Here is a 20,276-nt window from a genome sequence, read left to right as displayed (position 1 = left end):
CTACAAAGCTGGCCGTATCCGTAGTGTCACAAGGGTTAAGGTGGGATACCTGATCCTTGTGATACTACAAACGTATTTAGGTTATCCCATCTTAATACTTATACTACAGACCTACTTAGGTTATCAATTAAGACATGATCCATTTGTATATCACATATACATGTTTAAGTTTACATAAGATAATCATGGAGCTTTGTTTATGGGATATAAGTAAAAGCCAGAATGAAAGAACAGTTATTTTATTCATCAAACAATGTGTATCATTACAAACAATGAGACTCTGAGAGAATTAGGACACCAATCCCAATAGTATCATCATAACTCACATTTCCAAACCCATTCTAATATTTTTGTCCTAATTCGATTTCAGCATTACAGATAACTGAAGTCTACTAAACTCTTCTTAGAAAAGAAGGAAGCGAACATCATCATCATTCCTTATGTTTTGTGGAGGGGCTTCATATTCAGGCTTATATTTAACTCTTAGTATAAGATCAAACTCTGAAGAATTAACATTTGTAACCCTGTAAATGTGAGATTTAAGTTCTTCATACTTCAATGTAACAGGCACAATGATTCCTGTGAACTCTCCCCCAATATACGAACTTTCATTCTCATCACAATTACATCCATATAGAATGACACTTTTCTGTCATCCTACAAAGCAAGAGAACATTCGTCATTAAGTTGTACAAGCAATTGAAGTGTACTCTTACTCTCTCTTAATCTCGCTCTCACTTAATCTCGCTCTCGCTTAATCTCTCTTTCTCTCTCTTTTAATCTCTCTCTCTTAATCTCGCTCTCTCTTTTACTCTTGCTCTCTTTCACTCTCGTTTTATCTCTCGTTGTCTCTCTCCCAATACAAAATTTCGTAATGGTACATTTCCAGAAATAACACAACAAAAATAATTAAACAGACTCAAAATAATGAAACACTTTTCTGAAAAAACCTGTTCCATTTTGAAAAAGCCTCATCTTGGAAAGCCCCGTTCGAAAAATCTCCGTTCAACAAAACACCGTCGAAAACCAGAAAAGTAATCATCGTTGAAATGGAGTTTATTGTGTTTAGGTATTATTGATTTGAGGCTTCAGTCGTGAAAATTGTCAAATCATTTGTACACTGACGAACAATCACATCAAACCAGGAAATTTCAAGCGAGAGCGAGAGTGTTTAATCAGACGAGACCAAGACTTACCTCATGAGGCACTTGTAAGAGCAATTTACGTAATTTGGTATGACGATGATGTCAACAGAGGGTCAATTGACATTATTTTTTAAAAATGGGTCACTTGATATTTTGGACCCAAAAAATGGGTCATCTGTACAAATTTCCCGTTGATGTTAAACAATTCAATTTCAATAGTAAACACTATTGAAGTTTGTGATGAGCTCCATCTTTTCATCTTTCTCTATTTTGTATATTTATCGAAAAACTTCATCTTATAAACTTTGCATCTCAAATATAGATTTTTTAACTCCAACATATTAACTTCATACTACATAATTCAACTTAATACCTTATGTTGGCAATGCCACCAAAATCTCGTATTGGTTGATAAAGGAATTATCATGAGTATATAAATGAGGATAACTATCTTCACTAGTATGAGATCTCTTGAGGTGAAACTAAAAGTAAAGCTGTGTTTACGCCTAAAACGGACGATGTCCTTATCTTTATTTTAGTATGAATATGAGTAGGAAATAATAAATACGATCATAAATAAACATCTGATAATGTTTTGAAATTTAGAAACCAAATCAAAACTAAACTTAAAAATATGGACTAAAAGTGTGTTATTTATTTATTTTGATTAAAATTAATGGAAGAATGTAGGAGAAATTAAATGGAAGAATGTAGGAGAAATTAAATGGAGAGTCAAAACTAAGTTGAAGAGTGAAAATTGATTTTAACTTTTGATAAAAATATTTTTATAAAAAATAAAATGCAATTACGAAGTTGGAACGGTTGCAGTGCATTTTACCGCTGAAATATCAAGACCATTTTTGTTCTAAGAGAAAGGCAACGCCAATTCATCACATTTCCCATTAGACAAGCAACCCGAAAGAACACGGATCGATAGGCGGAAGGAAGAATCCAATCCGCCGATTTGCTGCAAGGGTTTCGATTCGGATCCAAGAAATTGATATCATCAATGGCGGGCCTATCGCTCAAGTGTGGGGATTGTGGCGCACTCTTGAGATCCGTAGAAGAAGCTCAACAACATGCCGAACTCACTTCTCACTCCAACTTCTCCGAGTCCACCGAAGCCGTGCTTAATCTCGTCTGCACTGCTTGCGGCAAGCCCTGCCGATCCAAGACGGTATGAATTCCAAGCCACTTTCTTCAGATGTTAATCTCCAATTCACTTCTGCGCTTTTCCGGAATCCTTAGTTGTACTTAGTAGAACGACGCCTTTTGATTATTTTGTGTGTGTGTGTGTGTGTGTGTGATGTTTGTTCTGTAGGAAAGTGATTTGCACACGAAAAGGACTGGCCATACCGAGTTTGCTGATAAGACTTTGGAGGCTGCAAAACCAATAAGTTTGGAGGCCCCAAAGGTAGATGCGGAATCAGAAGATGCTGGGGATGCAAGTGCTAGCAAGTCTGAAGGTACAGAACAATTCTCGTCATGGTCTATGCTTTAAATTTCCAATCATCAATGAAAAGTATGTTTCGTGTTATAGAAAAAACACTCTTGTAGAAATGAACCCAGGTTTTGACAAGATAGTTAAAAATTAAGGTTGAGAGATGAAGAAATGTGGCTGTCTGATGGGTATCCATTTTGACGATCCTAGTTGTGGAGTTCAGGTTATTGAGAACAGACGCCTTAGGTGCAGTATCTCCAAATTTCTGGTTGATGTCAAATAAAGGACAACGAAATCCATTATCATCCTTTCATTCTTTGTCCAACGGCGGCTCAGAAATTTACTTCTTTTCGTCTTTGGTGGATATCCTTTCAAAGATGAAGCTAAGTCCCTGATGTTGGATATTTGGCTATTTAAGTTTTTAGGTCATGTTAAATTGATCTATTCTACAATATTTAATATTCGGCAAGAATCCTTCTTGCCATTCTTGGACCCAAGATAGAAGGTCTATACCAAGATAACGTGGAAACACCCTGAACATTTAGTCAATCAAAGAAAGAAACTGAATATAACCTACTTACCACCATTATTTATAGGTCGTCGCTCACTTCTAATTATAAAATATCACGTACAAAATTATCCTTCAAGAACTAACATGGTTAAACTTCGAAAACACAAATTGATCTGACACAACAAACTAAGAACTTACACACCTAACAGCTTACAGTTTTTAGTGCATTTCATTTGTTTACTTCTTATATATAAAGAGACGAAACCGTCGTTCGCACCACCATCTCCCTCCTCTTCACTGTATATCTCTTAAATTCATTATCTCTAGACCTTGCACCTTCAAGTCACACATCATCAGGATTCATGCATGAAAAATGTGCATGAAGCCATCCTCTTAACTACAATGGTCTGTCATTAACAAGTAATCTATATTAGGAAAGAGATCAGTGTAATGCCAGGGAGATTGGTACGAAAGGTCGTTAATGCAATCTAAACTTTTTAAGCTACATTTTTATTGTTTTTTTATTTGACCACTGGTGCATTTTTCCACTTGAGTAAACATTTGACATAATCTTTTTGTTTGTTTGTCTGTATCTAGAAATGGTTGTGCCAGAGGTGAACAAGAATATATTAGAGGAACTTGAAGCTATGGGCTTTCCAACAGCTCGAGCAACCCGTGCACTCTTTTATTCTGGTGAGTTGTTTGTAAAGTCAGAATGCAAGTCTCTTTTATTTTGAGTTCAAACGCTTGGATTGTTATTTACTCATCACTTGAGTATTAATAGTCAACTTATTGGAACTCTCCAGTCAAACTAGTATCCGTGTTTACAACTTCATCAATGTGAGAGCAGCAGAATATGGTTAATTTTAATTCTTATCTTTTAGCTTAAGCATCATATTCCATTGCTTATTTAATTGAAAGTGCTGGGATAGGCTCTTCAAACTATTCAGATTTTCGTGGGTGATGGCAGAGAGACAGAATGGCAACATTTACGAGCAACTTTAATGCAACCAAAACATTAAAAAGAGAGGGGCTAAGGATCTATGGAACAATGCTGTTAACCCTTGCTCTGTGGTCTATGGAATTAATGGGCCCAAAGTTTAATTTCATGGCAATGCTGGAAGGAGGTGGTATATGTGGCTAAATATCACGACTCTTGTTCGAGTTTTCATGAACCTCTCTTTTTAACATTCTTCCAACACAAGCGATTCAATTTGTAGTAGCTTGTTAACTACTATGGTTTGCCTGCCAGTTAGGGTCTTTTGTATGATCCTCTTAAAAAAAGAAGAAGAAGAAAATCTATATGTTCATGTAGATTTAAAAAGGATAATGGATTCAAAATATATTTCCTGATTGGAAAAATTGTAACCGAGGTTAAGTATTTTAGTCCTACAAGTTTATATTACTTCCATGTGAATGAACTGCGCATGGTGGTGTACTTATTGCAAAATTCCTAAGCATGCTTCTCAAAACGCTGCTAATGTATTATTTTGGTACTTCTTTTCAGCCTTGTCTCATCCACTCAGTTATGTAGACCATTTTCTTTTCTTTTCTTTCTTCTTCTTCTTCTTCTTCTCTCTCTCTCTCTCTCTTTTAAAGTGTGAAACAAGCAAAGATATATCCATATTTTCATGCATAACACGTGGATATTCATATTAATAGAACTATCATTTCTGTATCTATTAATTAACAAGTATTAATTTCTCTCATTTTAGGTAATGCCAGTCTTGAGGCTGCAGTCAATTGGGTAGTCGAACATGAGAATGATCCGGAGATAGATGAGATGCCTTTGGTATGACTTGCTGTTCTTCATTTTTAGTATTTGTATCTTTAATCTGTTTCCGATCTCTACTTTCCTTTACATATACAAAACAATTTTGATTCATCAAGGTATGAATGGGAATCACTGTAGGGGTACAAGTAGATTGGTTTGATTGGTTGTTTGTTTGTTTTAGATGTGTGTGTGCGTGTGTGTTATAAATTGATCCTGAACTGATATATGGAAAAGCCGAAACTAGCTAAAAGAGAATCTCTGCAAAAATCAAATTGTGCCAAAGAAAAAAAGCTCATCGAACCATTCAAAACCTACCAAGCAAATTAAAAAACTGGCAGAATCAGCCAAAGCTGGTCAAATTGATGAAGAAATCGAATAAACTAAACGTATCCATTTTTTTAGGCCGAACATATCCGGGTTTGAATCTTATAAAATTGAACTAACTGACACAATGTAGCCAAGATGGCGTATGACATCCGACCTTGCTATTTTTGTAATCTTCATTGCAAGGATGTCATATCATCTTTTGTACATAGTATATTGTCAAACTCATTCTTTATATATTTTAAAATTTATTGGCAGGGATAGGTCAGTAGGATAGATATATGGCATCTGCGTTCATTTTAGTCCTTGCAGAGGGAATGACACCTTACTTTGTGTTTATATCTCAGGTTCCTAAAGACACAAAGGTTGAGGCTCCAAAGCCTTCTCTTACACCTGAGCAATTGAAAGCAAAACAGCAGGAGCTAAGGTATAAAGTAGGCCACTCATAGTGAAATTACGAAAGTATCTCCCAGAATTCAACAAATTTCAAAAGGACTCCAATTAGATTGCATTTTTTTTGGGACATAAAAATGGAGTACCAATGAATTAAGTGCTTGGTCAAAAGAATCCAACTAGAAGTAGGGAAAATAGTTCTATCAATTAACTTATAATTGCTGATGCTGATCCTTGTCCTTCAAATCAGTGTTCCTTTTCCCACCAAAATTTTATGGAGATTATGCCTATCATGATATACTGCACAACACCTTGTTCATGTTTTTGAATCTTTTGCCAACAACGTTATGAATCTAATTGTGAAAATTCATCTGACTGCATGGTTGCCAATGAACATTGTTTTGTTAGGTGAACTAGAAAATTTTTGGTGATCTGCCTTCTATTCTTTTCTCATATGGTGAATTATCTTTTAGGGAACGGGCTCGGAAGAAAAAAGAGGAGGAAGAGAAGATAGCAGAGAGAGAAAGGGAAAAGGTACCTATGCTACATTCATTTTTATAGAAACCTTTAAAAAAATAATTAAATCAGCAACGAACATCGGGATGAAGTTATTAGGCCTCTGGTTGTGTATCAATACCAATGGAGGAGTAAGGGTAGAATGGGAAAGACAAATTGGGGGGGGACCTCGGGAAATGAGAGGTGTGTGATTGTATAAATGAATCGTGAAGGTAAAGGAAGAGTAGTTAGTTTTCTGGTGAACCTTCTGAGAGTGAGAGGTTTAGGGAGTGCAATCGAGGAGATTGTATATTGTGTTCTGGTTAGAGTTGTATGTCTGTGTTTCTTTGAATAATAAGAATCGATTCCTCTCACATAGTATGGGGAGTGTGATTGAGGAGATCGTATGTTGTGTTTTGGTCATAGTTGTATGTCTTTATTTCTTTGATTAATATTAATTGATATACCTTTCATATTGGTATCAGAGCGTTCTAGGAAAGTTAGGAAAAATGGCGCAAAGGAGATCGGAGGAGAAGATTGAAGCAACTAATGCAGAGATCGTTGGAATACGAGTCGAGATTAAGAAATTACCGATAATTGAGGAAACGATGAATTCGTTAGCAAAGAGTGTAGAGCAATTGAATGTGTAGGTGATTAAACAACATCAAACTTCAGAGGAGATGAGGAAGCTATTAACTAATTTGTTAATCGAAGTCGTTTGGATCTAATCCAATGATGAATACAAAGCGAATGAATCTAGTGAAATCAAGAAAACGAAAGATGAAACAGGAGAAACGCCGACGGTATTGAATGAGTTGCTGTGAACAGGAATAGGATATGTCAGACTTGAGTGAAATAAGTTCAAGAAAGTCGAAATGCCTGTGTTTAATGGAACCTATTAAGATGCTTGGTTATTTAGAGTTGAACGATATTTCCAGATCCAAAAGCTAACGGAGGTAGAGAAGATGACTGTTGTGGTCATTAGATTTGAATCCGTGGCTTTGGGTGGTACCGAGCGAAGGAGGAACGAGAGCCATTTATGGATTGGAAGATGTTGAAGATGAGGCTTTTTTAGTAGTTTCAATCTTCACGAAAAGGAACGGTATGTGGTCAATTCCTAGCTATTAAACCAGAAACAACTGTAGAAGAATATATCAATTTGTTTGATAAGCTGGTGGTGCCATCACAACATCTTACGAATGGGATTTTAGAAAATACATGAATGGGCTAGTTTCATGGGTTAGGGCCGAGGTTGCGTGTTGGGAAGCAGTTGAGCTGGTCAATATGATGAAAGTGGCCCAATGAGTTGAAAATAGGGAAATAATCGCACTGAGGCGGTTTTGGGAAGTGTTGATAAGAATAAGGCCTAAAGTACATTAGTTAACCCTAAATCGGCGAATTCGACGATAGTGAAGGAGACAATTGAGGCTTCTAAAGTGGTTGCGATGAGAACCATTACTCTTCAAGGAGTATCGACGACCGGAGTTTAGCGAGAAGGATCGTTTAAATGATTGTCGGATGCAAAATTCAAATGAAGAAAGAGAAAGGGCTATGTTTTTGTTGTGATGAGCATGATTGTCGAGCATTGATGCATAATTAAAGATCAGCGTGAGTTATGAGTTAACTTGTCCAAGAAAATGTTGAAGATCTAGAGGTGTTTGAAGATGCGTCTAGAACTCGAACCGGTTGAACTTCAAGCAGTGGCAGTTGACGAAACTGTTGAATTATTGAATTCTGTGGTAGGATTTTCGAATCCTAGAACTATGAAAGTGTGAGGGGAAGTATCTAATCGTAGTGTTCTAGTGTTAATTGATTTTGGAGTGACACATAACTTTATTGCACAACGATTAGGGTACTGGAACGACAGTGAAAGGAAAAGGAGTGTGTAAAAGATTTCGATTATGATAAACCACTGACAATATTTCAGTATAGAAGGAAAGGCAGAGGTAATAAGGGGAAAATGGGAAGTAGGGAGTGTGTTTTTGGTGAAGGGAAGGGGTACTACTGTTAGTTAGTTAGAAGAATGAAGAGAGTATAAGAGGGAGGAGTGGCATGAGTAGGATTTAGGGAGTCTTTTTCCTTTTAGTCGAGGGCAGGGCTTTTCTCTCGAATGTGAGAGGGAGCAGTAGAAGTGTGATTCCATTCCTTGAATTCTTCTTTCTTGTAATTGTTCATCTTGTAACTGGTAATACATTTTCTAGTTTGATGTTCCCGATTTGGATTCTCATCAAATTGGTATAAGAGCGCTTAGCCTGGGAAGGAAGGTCGACAGATGGCTTAGAAGAGGTTTGAAGAGAAGTTAGAGTTACTTGACCAAGAGATCTCTAGTCTTTGAGTTGGGATGTAGAAATTACCTACAATCGAAGAGAATTTGGCATACTTGGCCAAGAGTATAGATCGATTGGGAGTGCAAGCAAAGAAACACCCAGAGATGTTGATGTCATACATAGCTGAAATGGAGAAAGGTAGAATGGCGATAGCAGAAGCGGTTGAAGGATCCGGAGGTAAGGAAGGTTCGGGAGAGATGAATGAAATGATCGTCGATGTGTTAAAGAACATTGCAAAAACGGGAATTGAGGATGTGTTGAGGATCGAAGTAAGTTTAAGAAAGTGGAGATGCTGATATTCAATGGAGCTGATCCTGATTCGTGGTTGTTCAGAGCTTATCAATATTTTCAGATACACAAACTATCGGAGACGGAGAAGATGATTGTGGCGATAATAAGTTTTGACGGAGCGGCCTTGGATTGTGAAGAACGAGAACCGTTCAAAGATTGGAAGGATTTGAAGCAACGGTTATTAGTACGATTTCGTTCGTTAAGGGAAGGATCAGTCTGCGATAGGTTCTTGGCGATCAAGCATGAACTGACGGTGGAAGAATATCACAATTAGTTCGACAAGTTGGTGGCTCCATTATCGCATCTGCCAAACGAGGTATTGGAGGAAACCTTCATGAATGGGTTGGCTCCTTCGGTCAAGGCCGAAGTAGAATGTTGGGAGCCCGTTAGGCTTGCACAGATGATGAAATTGGCCCAGCGAGTGGAGAATCGCGAGAATGTACGATCAGAATCGAGCCGGGGCAAATCACTCAAAGGTAAGGCCTAAACTCTGAACAATAATAATAATAATGTTAGTAAAGTGAATAGTACAGGAATTACGAAGGAAGGGGCGAAGTTAATCGAACCGACTCTGATGTGTATGATTACCTTGCGAGGTGTGGCGGTGGGAGAGAATCAATGGGAAGGAGCATCTAGGTGGTTGACTGATGCCGAATTTCAGGCTAAGAAGGGATCATATTTTCGGTGTGATGAACATTATATGGTGGGATATCATTGTAAGGGATACGAAAAAAGAGAATTACACCTACTGGTGGTACACGCAAATGGAAAGGAGATGGAATTGTGTGAGGAGGACTATTTAGAAGCGGAACAAGTAGAGTTGAAGATGATTGGTAGAGGAAAAGTTACCGATGGTGGCAGAATTGTCAATCAATTTGGTAGTAGGGTTAAAAAATTCGAGGACGATGAAGCTTAAGGACAAAATTAAAGGGGAGCAGGTGGTAGTGTTGATCGATTGCGAGGCAACTCACAACTTCATATTTGAGAAGTTAGTGCATCGATTACAGCTAGCAGTGGTTGAGACTTCGAACTATGGAGTTATTTTGGCTTAGGTTCAGCGGTCAGAGGGAAAGGAATTTGTAACGCGGTGGAGTTGTCGATTGGGGAATGACAGTTGAGGATAGTTTTCTTCCTTTGGAGTTGGGAGGAGTGGATGTCATTCTAGGGATGCAGTGGTTATATTCATTGGAGGTAACTGAGGTTGATTGGCGAAATTTAACCATGACTTTCAGTCAAGGGGATCGAAGAGTGGTATTGAGGGGGATCCTAGCTTGACTAAAGCTTAAGTAAGTCTTAAGAGTATGATGAAATCATGGACTGAATCTGACCGGGGGTTCTTAATAGAATGCAGGGCAATGGAAGGTGGGGTGTCTTTGGTAGAGTGGTTTGGGATAGAAGAAGTTTATACGTTATCAGAATCTATTCCTGCGTTGTTGGATAAATTTTTAGATGTTTTTGATTGGCCTGCTGAGCTGCCTTCGAGGAGGAGTATTGAGCATCATATACATTTGAAGGAGGGAACAAACTCGGTGAATGTTAGACTGTATCGTTACGCTCATCGGCAGAAGGAAGAGATGGAGAAGTTAGTCGAGGAGATGTTAGCATCAGGGGTTATAAGACCAAGCACTAGTCCGTATTCTAGTCCAATCTTGTTGGTAAGGAAGAAAGATGGAGGCTGGAGATTTTGTGTTGATGATAGAGCTCCTAATAATGTTACCATTCCAGATAAGTTTCCCATTCTAGTAATGGAGGTGTTGTTTGATGAATTGAACGGGGCTGAATTAGTCTCCGAAATAGATCTGAAATCGGGTTATCATCAGACTAGAATGCACCTTGGGGATATGAAGAAGACAACGTTTAGAACCCATGAAGGTCACTACGAGTTTCTAGTAATGCCGTTTGGACTCACCAATGCTCCATCTACATTCCAAGCTTTAATGAATACTATCTTCAAGTCTTATCTGCGGCGACTTGCATTGGTATTCTTTGATGACATATTGGTGTATAGCAAGAATTTGGAGGAGCATTTGCACCATCTGGAGGTGGTCTTATCTGTTTTGAGGGAAAATGAATTATATGCCAATCCTAAGAAATGTTAGTTTGCGCGAGGGTGAGTTGAATATCTGGGACACATAATTTCTGGGTAGGGTGTGGAGGTGGATCCGGAAAAGGTGCGAGCCATTCTTGAATGGCTAGTTCCCACTACTATCGAAGAAAATCGGGGGTTTCTTGGGTTGATTGGATATTATAGACGATTTGTTCAAAATTATGGAAGTATTGTAGCTCCATTAAGTCGGGTGTTGAATGGTGGAACATTTCTGTGGAGTGAGGAAGCACAAGCGGCATTTAAAAAGTTGAAACAAACCATGATGACCTTACCGGTATTGGCACTACCTGATTTTAGTTTACCATTTGAAGTAGAGACGGATGCTTCAGGATATGGTATAGGGGCTGTGTTGGTGCAACAGAAGTGCCCAATTTCTTTTTATAGCCATATGTTATCAATGAGGGATCGTGTGAAACCAGTATATGAAAGGGAACTGTTGGTTGTGGTAATTGCTGTTCAACGTTGGAGATTGTATTTGTTGGGGAGGAGATTTGTAATTAAGACAGACCAACGGGCTTTAAAGTTTTTGTTAGATCAGAGGATCATACAACCACAACATAAAAAATGGGTTGCTAAGTTGGCAAGCGTCCCTTGTATTTGGTCCCTACAAGGTTGTGGAGTTGCTAAGTTTGGCCGTATCGACAGATTTCTATGCGACAGCGTCGAGATGTGAAACTCTCTCCCAAGTCCTTTGGTCCCTACAAGATTGTGGAAAGGTTTGGAGCGGTTGCATACAAACTGGAACTTCCTCCTTCGGCGGTGATTCGCCTAGTCTTTCATGTTTCCTAGTTAAAAGGGGTTTTAGGACAACACCGTGAGGTCCAAGCAATGGATCCTTATTTGACCGATTTGCATGAGTGGATGACTGAACCTGATGAGATCTTGGGCTATCGCAAGAATCCTTCGACGAATGATTAGGAGGTTTTGGTGGGATGGAAGGGATTACTAAGCCATGAGGTGACTTGGGAGGTTAGCGACTTCAAATAGTGGTTTCTGGATTTTTACCTTGAGGACAAGGTAAATTTGGAACAGGAGAGTAATGATAAGCCACCGATAATATTTCAGTATAGAAGTAAAGACGGGGGTAATAAGGGGAAAATGGGAAGTGGGGAGTGTGTTTCTAGTGAAGACTGAAGGGAAGAGGGACCATTGTTAGTTAGTTAGGAGAATGAAAGAGAGTATAAGAGGGAGGCGTGAGTAGGATTTAGGGAGTTTTTTCCTTTTAGTCGAGGGCAGGGCTTTTCTCTCGAGTGTGAGAAGGAGCAATAGAAGTGTGATTCCATTCCTTGAATTATTCTTTCTTGTAATTGTTCATCTTGTAACTGGTAATACATCTTCTGATTCAATAAAGTTGTTTCTGATTTGGATTCTTATCTGATTACAATTAGGAGGCCTCACTATTGTCGATGAGTTTTTACCTCTCTAGTGGGTGTGGGGGATGTGATCTTGGGAATATAGTGGCTTTAGGAATTATAAGGCCAAGCTCGAGTCCATATTCAAGACCAGTGAATGTGAGGCCATATTGGTATGCTCATAGTTAGAAGATTAAAATGGAGAAGTTGGTATCTGAAATGTTGTCATTAGGAATTATAAGGCCAAGCTTGAGTCTGTATTCAAGTCCAGTACTTTTGGTGAAGAAAAAAGATGGAGGGTGGCGATTTTGCGTTGATTACAGTTGATTACAGGGCATTAAACAGTGTGACCATTCCAGATAAGTTCCCAATACCCGTCGTTGAAAAGCTGTTTGATGAGTTGAATGGGGCGGTTTGGTTTTCGAAGATAGATTTGAAATTAGGCTATCATCAGATTAGAATGAATCCGGCTGATGTTGAGAAGACTGTTTCGCACACACGAGGGACATTATGAATTTCTGGTGATACCTTTTGGGTTACGAATGCACCATCCACTTTTCAAATATTGATGAACAAGGTGTTTAAACCTTACCTGAGGATGTTTGTATTGGTGTTTTTTTGATGATATTCTAGTCTATAGCAAGGATCTGTAGGAAAATGTGCAACATTTAGATGTGGTGTTGTCAGTGTGACCAGGAAAATGAGTTGTATGTTAACCGTCTCAAATGGCAGTTTATGTGAGGAAGAATAGAGTATCTGGGATATTTGATTTTGAGAAGAGGGGTTGAGGTGGATCCAGAGAAAGTACGAGCTATATTGGAATGGTCAACGCCTACCTGTATTCATGAAGTACGAGGTTTTCTTGGATTGATGGGTTATTACAGGAGTCACGAGGTTTGTACAGGCAATTTGGCTGCTCCATTAACTCAGTTGCTGAAAAAAGGTGCGTATCAATGGTCAGCTGAAGCTCAAGAGGCTTTCGAGAGATTGAAGGTGGCTATACCACTTCCGGTGTTGACATTACCTGATTTCAGCAAGCCATTTGATATCGAAACTGATGCATCGGACTATGGACTTGGGGCTGTGTTTATGCAGCTGAGGCGTCCTATTGCTTATTTTAGACATACATTATCAGCCAGTGAATGAGGCAAGCTGGTATATGAGAGAGAATTGATGGGTGTGGTCATGGCTGTACAATGGTGGCGACCTTATTTGTTGGGACAGAAGTTTGTGGTGAAGACTGATCAACGAGCACTTAAATATTTGTTGGAACAGAGAGTGATACAACCACAACATCAGTGATGGTTATCGAAGTTACCCGGGTATGATTTTGAAGTTGTTTATCACCCGGGAGTGAAGAATAAGGCTGCTAATGCTTTGTCTCATATGCTAACTGGGGTTGAATTGGCTAATTCGTCAGTGCCTACATTGCTGGATATGGATATGATTAAGGAGGAAGTTCACAAAGATCCCAAGCTGCAAGCGATAATACAGAAGTTGATTGCTGATGAAGATAGTATTCCTTTTTTCTTTCTTTCTTTCTTTCCTTTTTTTTTTTTTACATCAAGGAAGGCTTAAGTATAAAGACTGGTTAGTGGTCTCTAAATCTTCGATGTTATTACCTTCAATAAGACTTCACACTTATCATGATTCAATGTTTGGGGGGCATTCGGGATTCTTAAGAACGTATAAAAGATTGATTGGATAATTATATTGGGAAGGGGTGAAGAAGGATGTGAAGTAATATGTGGAAGAATGTTCTGTTTGTCAGAGGAACAAGTCTTTAGCTGTTTTTCCCTGCAGGGTTGTTACTGCCTTTGGGTATTCCTGATGCTGTTTGGGAGGGGAGATATCCATGGATTTCATTGAGAGATTACCTAAATCTCAGGGATATGATGTTATTTTTGTGGTGGTGGATCGGCTAACTAAATATAGCCATTTTATTGGTCGTAAGCATTCGTTTTCTGCTAAAACAGTGGCTGATGTGTTTGCTAAAGAGGTCGTGCACCTTCATGGCTATCCTAAATCGATTGTTTCTGACCGGGATAAGGTGTTTTTGAGTCACTTTTGGCAGGAATTGTTTTGTTCGGCTGGCACTCAATTGAATCAAAATACGGCTTACCATCCGTAGTCTGATGGACAGACGGAAGTGGTGAACAAGAGTGTCGAAGTTTATCTGCGTTGCTTTTGTGGTGAGCATCCTACACAATGGTATTCGTGGTTGCATTGGGTTGAATATTGGTATAACACCATGTTCCATATATCTATTTGCATCACTCTGTTTTAGGCGGTATACGGACGACTTTCTCTGGCATAGATTTCATATGATGACCATTCAACTTCTAATTCGAGTTTGGACCAACAATATGTGTGAGGGATGTGATGTTGGGTGTTTTGAAGGAGCATTTGCGAGTTGCTCAGGAGAGGATGAAAAAATTGCAGACCGGAAGAGGGGAGAGGTGGAATATGACGTGGGTGATTTTGTGTATTTGAAGCTTCGGCCTTATTGGCAGTCCTTTGTTACGATGCGAAGGAACGAGAAGTGTGTGATAGAAGGGAAGAGTAATTAGTTTTCTGGCTAACCTTCTCGAGAGTGAGAGGTTTGGGGACTGCGATCGAGGAGATCGTATGTCGTGTTCTGGTCATAGTTGTTTGTCTGTGTTTCTTTGAATAATAAGAATTGATACCTTTCAGAAGCTTACCATCTTTTCTTTATAAAAATTTTCTGTTGTCATTTCTTTAGCTTTTTTATGTTTGTGTTCTAATTTCTTTTAATTAAGCTCTTTTTTCTTCTTTCCGTTGGTGGTGGAATCAGAAGTCATTTGGTTATTGAAAAGTTAAAAGTAGTAGTGTTGGGTTCCTAGCTTTTTAGTGACTGTGACATTGTGCCTCAGATAGATAATATAATAATATGTATTTTTTTCTCAGGAGAGAATTCGAATTGGCAAGGAGCTCTTAGAAGCAAAAAGGATCGAGGAAGAAAATGAGAGAAAAAGGTTTTTTTTAGGTCTTTGTTATGGTATTTTTATTTTTGATAGATAGAATTGTTTATGTTTGTAATTGTTCTTATGCTATTGAAAGCATTATTACTATGTTGAATTCAAGTTTGTTCCTTATTTTTTTAACGCAAAATATCATTCCCATTGTAGAATATTAGCTTTGAGAAAAGCTGAAAAAGAAGAAGAAAAAAGAGCCAGAGACAAAATTCGTCAAAAACTTGAAGATGACAAGGTAGTGAGTGTTCCCACTCCTGCAAAATTGTGCGTATTTTTTGTTTCTTGACAGTGAAAATTGTGCGTATTAAAGCAATCAAGTATTGTATAGTATAAGATTTTCTTTCTAAATATTTTTGTGTTATTCCTCATGCATCAATGTGCATTGATTTTTTACTCACTTTCCAGGTTCATAAAAAATGTTCTAAATGCATCGCTGCATGTTGGTTTGCGGAAATTATTATCTAGCGTTATATTTGTAGCATACATCTCTCTACTCTCGGCTGTGAAATGAGTCTTAGCTGTACCCATTGTTTCATAGAAGTTGGTAGCTGAGGTTACTAAAGAATAGAGAAGGGTTCAAATGAGTCTTAGCTGTACCCATTGTTTTATAGAGACAGGCTACCAACGGGGTTGAGCTTATCGTCAAATGAGTCTTAATTTTGTTCAACTATTAGAATGATTTTTCTATGAAAAATATTTCGTGATTGGTCCAAAAGGAATGCTATTTTGCCTGTAAAAGGTTAATATTCTTCTTTTGTTTAAAATATCATATTGTTTATGTTTGAAGTTGTGGCAATATGATGATAGATTGTGATTTTATTTTAAAGAAGTTATTTTTCACAGGCAGAAAGAAGACGAAGGCTTGGATTGCCACCAGAAGATCCTTCAACTGCAAAACCTCCGGCACCTGTTGTTGAAGAGAAAAAGGTATTGCCTGTCCTTTCGTATTAGGTACGCTTTCAATTCTGAATTGCTTAGATTTTCTTTGATAAAATGTTTGCTTGTAACTGCAGCTCTCATTACCCGTTAGACCTGCTTCAAAGGCAGAGCAAATGAGAGAATGTTTGCGATCATTAAAGTCCAATCACAAGGTAAATATGTTCGAGAATTCATAAAACCTTCCCAACTCAGACAGGAACTCACAGAACCTGCTAAAATTACAATGATTTTTTCATGTCACACACACTAGCGCACACATGGAAGTACAATTATTTGCGTATGGGGTATAAGCGGAAAAAGAATTTGAAAGTGTGCACCAGTGAGAAGCTGAGAACTAACTTAACCAAGTAAAAGACATCATCCCAACTCCTACTTCTGTCATTGAAGTTTTACCGATTACTTTCTTGGTTCCTTCTGGCTTCTGCATTGGGACTCACTGCTAGCTTAGAACATGTTAGTTCATTCTCTGCTCTATCAAATATCTTGACTGTATGGATTTGTTGTTTTGGCCTTAGTATTCTATTATTGAGTTAAAGTTAAAAACTATCGACTAATTTTAACAGTCAGGAGAACAAGTCAGGTCATTTCATTTTAATTTCTTTTATGTTAATTTTAATTCATCTTTCTTCCTTCAAGTAAATTCAATTTGATTAGAGTGACCGCTTGTCTTAATTCTACGGTTGTTCTAGGAGGATGATGCTAAAGTGAAGAGAGCATTTCAAACCCTTCTAACGTATGTGGGAAACGTGGTAAAAAATCCTGATGAAGAGAAGTTCAGAAAAATTAGACTTAGCAACCAAACTTTCCAGGTATCTGCCTCAATAGAATGATTATGGTACCGTCTTGCCTATTTCCATTTTCAATAGAAATGCTTCACTTATTCCTTTGAATTTTTTCTGGTAAATTTATTCTCTAATGCAAGAACTATGAAACTTCATTATATTGCAAAAGTAAGCAATCTTTATGTTCTGAGATCATTCTTGGTCAAAGCAGTTCTTTATATGCATTTGTGATTTGCATGTAAACACAGAAGGCACATTTGCACAAACTAATGATTTGTTTTCAACTTAACCATATATCAAGCAGTGAAGCAAGTACGACATTTCTCCTAAGGAATTTATGTTTCTGACTGTTAACATCATAATGGAGAACTTGATTTTGTGACGTCGATTAGTTATTTGCCCTTTTTCAATCATTGTAAATTTTTTCTGAAAATGGTTAAATTACAAATGTGGTATGTGGACTTTGATTATTGCCAATTTAATCCTCAAAGTTTAAAAAGTTCTAAATACGTCTTTGAGCTTTTAAACATTATTCTATATTTGTCAGTATTGTAGATAAATGTTGGCTGATTAGGCCGAAGTGATATATGGGAATGAATTGAACAACTAGAAAGAAATAGAGTGACATCGTTATAAAAGGGTTTTAACATGTGACTTTGATAACAACGTATGTTGTGCTGATTTGTTTCATACTATATTAAATTAGCAAATATTTTTGTAGGAAACATTTTCACATCATTAGTTATGTGTTAGCATATCTTTTTTAATGTTTAAGAACTAAATTGACACAATTCATGACATAATTTATAATTCAACCTATAAAATTATACTGTCAAGTACATTGTTTTGCCTCCCATCTTGTTGCGTTATAACGAAGAACTAAACCCGGATTATTCATTTGATGGAACAGGATAGAGTGGGTGCACTGAGAGGAGGAATTGAGTTTCTAGAGCTGTGTGGGTTCGAGAAAATTGAAGGTGGTGAGTTCTTATTTTTGCCCAGAAACAAGGTTGATAGGGCAGTGCTCAATTCAGCTGGCTGTGAGCTCGACTCTGCTATAAAGAATCCCTTCTTTGGTGTTCTCTAATTTCATGTTACAGAGAAATATTTTAGTAATTTGTTTTTTGGGTGCTGTTTGGAATATGGTCCAGATTGATGTTGATATTTTGTTCTTTCATGACACTGTACATGAAGAAATATTTAGTGCATTTACCCACTGGAACAGCATATTGTTTGTTTTGGTGATGTCTTCTCTGCAATTAGTGTCTTTTTGAATCTCATCCCTGCATTTTTTATCGGTCATTTTCAAGAAATTTGTGGCTAATAAGTCTACTTGGTCATTCATTTTCGTCGATATAACTATAATGATTACTCGAGAGGGTGATTATACTCCTACATTCACTTTTTTCCTCTCCCTATTGCTTCTTTGAATTCACTCGAGAAATTGAAAGAGAACTCTTAATAGAAATAATTAAATCTTCGTTCATCTTTTATATATATATATATATATATAGTAATATTATGAATATTATAATAAAAAATAGATGCTCATTGCTTAGTGTTTTAAAGGTTATATATCACCATTCATGTTGTCCATGTGTCTCGTAGTAATTCATGCTTAGTGTTTAGGTATGTACACATCCTACTTGTCACTCTGTCTATAAATAGTGGCTTTTGGTGGATCTTAAAATGATATATCCATTGGTAAGAAATTCACACCAAATTTCACTAAAATTTTCATTGTCCAATTTTATAATTTTAGTTTTTATTTATTTATTTATTATTATGNATTATGAATATTATAATAAAAAATAGATGCTCATTGCTTAGTGTTTTAAAGGTTATATATCACCATTCATGTTGTCCATGTGTCTCGTAGTAATTATTATATTATATTATATTTTTTCATATATGTATTCCTATTGTGGCTCTTCAATTTTATAAGACGTTATCAACATGAGTTCCTGTGGTTTTCTCCGCTAAAGTTAGGTCTTAAAGTGTTGCAACGACAAACCTTACAAAATTAGAATTCGTAGCCTTTGACATTAATTGTAATAATTATTTGTTATGGGTGCTCGATATTGAAATTCACCTTAATGTTGTGAACTTGGAGAAACAATTAAAGAAGGAAATACGATATCCAGTCAGGACAAAGCAAAAACTATGATTTTTTTTTTCGTTATCATCTCCACGAGGGACTGAAAATAGAGTATCTTACATTTTCTACATTTCATGTCTCAAATATCCTCCTGCAGCCACAATATCGAGAGAGAGGTTCTAAACAATATTTTGAATTAATTTCATGTCTTCTCATGGCCGAACAAGATAACGAGTTATTGATGAAAAATCATGAATCTTGACCAACCAGAACACCATTCCCTGAAGTGAATGCTGCGAATTTTAATAATAATCGTGATCGAGGTCGTGACTGTGACAGAGGAAGAAACAATTATTATTTTCGTAGTAGTTGTTCTAATCATTTAAATTTCAAAAGAACCACATGATCATAAAGGAAAAGCTCTACAACATAAAAGTTCAAATATTGTTGAAAGTAAATGCTTTCGATGCGGAATGACTGGGCATTGGTCACGTACATGTTGTACGTCAAAACACTTAGTTGACCTCTATCAAGCCTCCCTGAAGGAAAAAAAAAAAGAAAAATGTGGAAGCGAATTTTGCATACTAGAATAGTGACATATTTGACCCATCCCACACGATAAATTTGGAAGTGACAGACTTCTTTTGACTTTGAGAATATTTGGACTTAATGTTGTTGTTTTCTTTTATCTATTTTCATGTTTTTTTAGTAACTTTTGTATATTTTAAGTGTTGTTTTTCTTATTATAATTATTTTCTTTTGATGAAGAAACATGGGTCATTTTCATATGTTGGATGTTTAAAAAATGAGCAAAAAAATATCTATGTCTGGCAGACAGTGCAACTACGCACACAATACTTACAAATAGAAAATATTTTTCCAAATTGATAATGCTGAAAGCAAAAGTAAATACAATATTAGGTTCTGTAAACTTGATCGAAGGTTTTGGAAAAACAAATATTATTTTGCCTAGAGGAAACAAATTTACAATTGATAATGCATTGTTCTCTAGTCAATCAAAGATAAATCTTCTAAGTTTTAAAGATATACGTTGCAATGATTATCATATTGAGACTGATAGTAAGAATAATGTGGAATATCTATATATCATATATATCATATCCAATGTCTCAAATGAACAACGTATATTGGAAGAGTTGTCTGCTTTATCTTCTGAATTGTATTATACTCATACACAAGTAATTGAAACATATGCAACAACGAACCTGAAATTCATGAATCCAGACATATTTACAATTTGGCATGATCAGTTGGGTCATCTAAGATCTATAATGATGAGG

The 20,276-nt window shown here is 37.0% G+C and overlaps 1 protein-coding gene across 2 annotated transcripts; it reads left to right on the top strand.

The window, feature by feature from the left end:
* Positions 1 to 1,973: 1,973 nt before the first annotated feature.
* LOC120067132 (chromatin assembly factor 1 subunit A-B) lies at positions 1,974 to 18,155 on the top strand. 2 transcript variants are annotated; one of them, XR_005478932.1, is made up of 12 exons: positions 1,974 to 2,322; positions 2,467 to 2,611; positions 3,695 to 3,790; positions 4,813 to 4,889; positions 5,543 to 5,622; positions 6,062 to 6,122; positions 15,089 to 15,156; positions 15,310 to 15,391; positions 16,000 to 16,083; positions 16,170 to 16,247; positions 16,346 to 16,548; positions 16,785 to 16,904. XR_005478932.1 is itself a non-coding variant. In XM_039018567.1 (12 exons), exons 1-12 carry the CDS (start codon positions 2,155 to 2,157, stop codon positions 17,962 to 17,964), a joined length of 1,236 nt encoding a protein of 411 aa, XP_038874495.1. In that variant the 5' UTR covers positions 1,975 to 2,154; the 3' UTR covers positions 17,965 to 18,155. The 2 variants fall into 2 exon arrangements, 1 of the variants encoding a protein (XP_038874495.1); XM_039018567.1 differs by lacking the exon at positions 16,346 to 16,548 and adding an exon at positions 17,788 to 18,155 and having other exon boundaries at positions 1,975 to 2,322.
* The last annotated feature ends 2,121 nt before the right edge of the window (positions 18,156 to 20,276 follow it).

The sequence above is a fragment of the Benincasa hispida genome, chromosome 12 (assembly GCF_009727055.1).
Source record: "Benincasa hispida cultivar B227 chromosome 12, ASM972705v1, whole genome shotgun sequence".
In the NCBI taxonomy this organism is placed as follows: Eukaryota; Viridiplantae; Streptophyta; class Magnoliopsida; order Cucurbitales; family Cucurbitaceae; genus Benincasa; species Benincasa hispida.
This window is presented reverse-complemented; position numbering and strand designations above follow the sequence as displayed.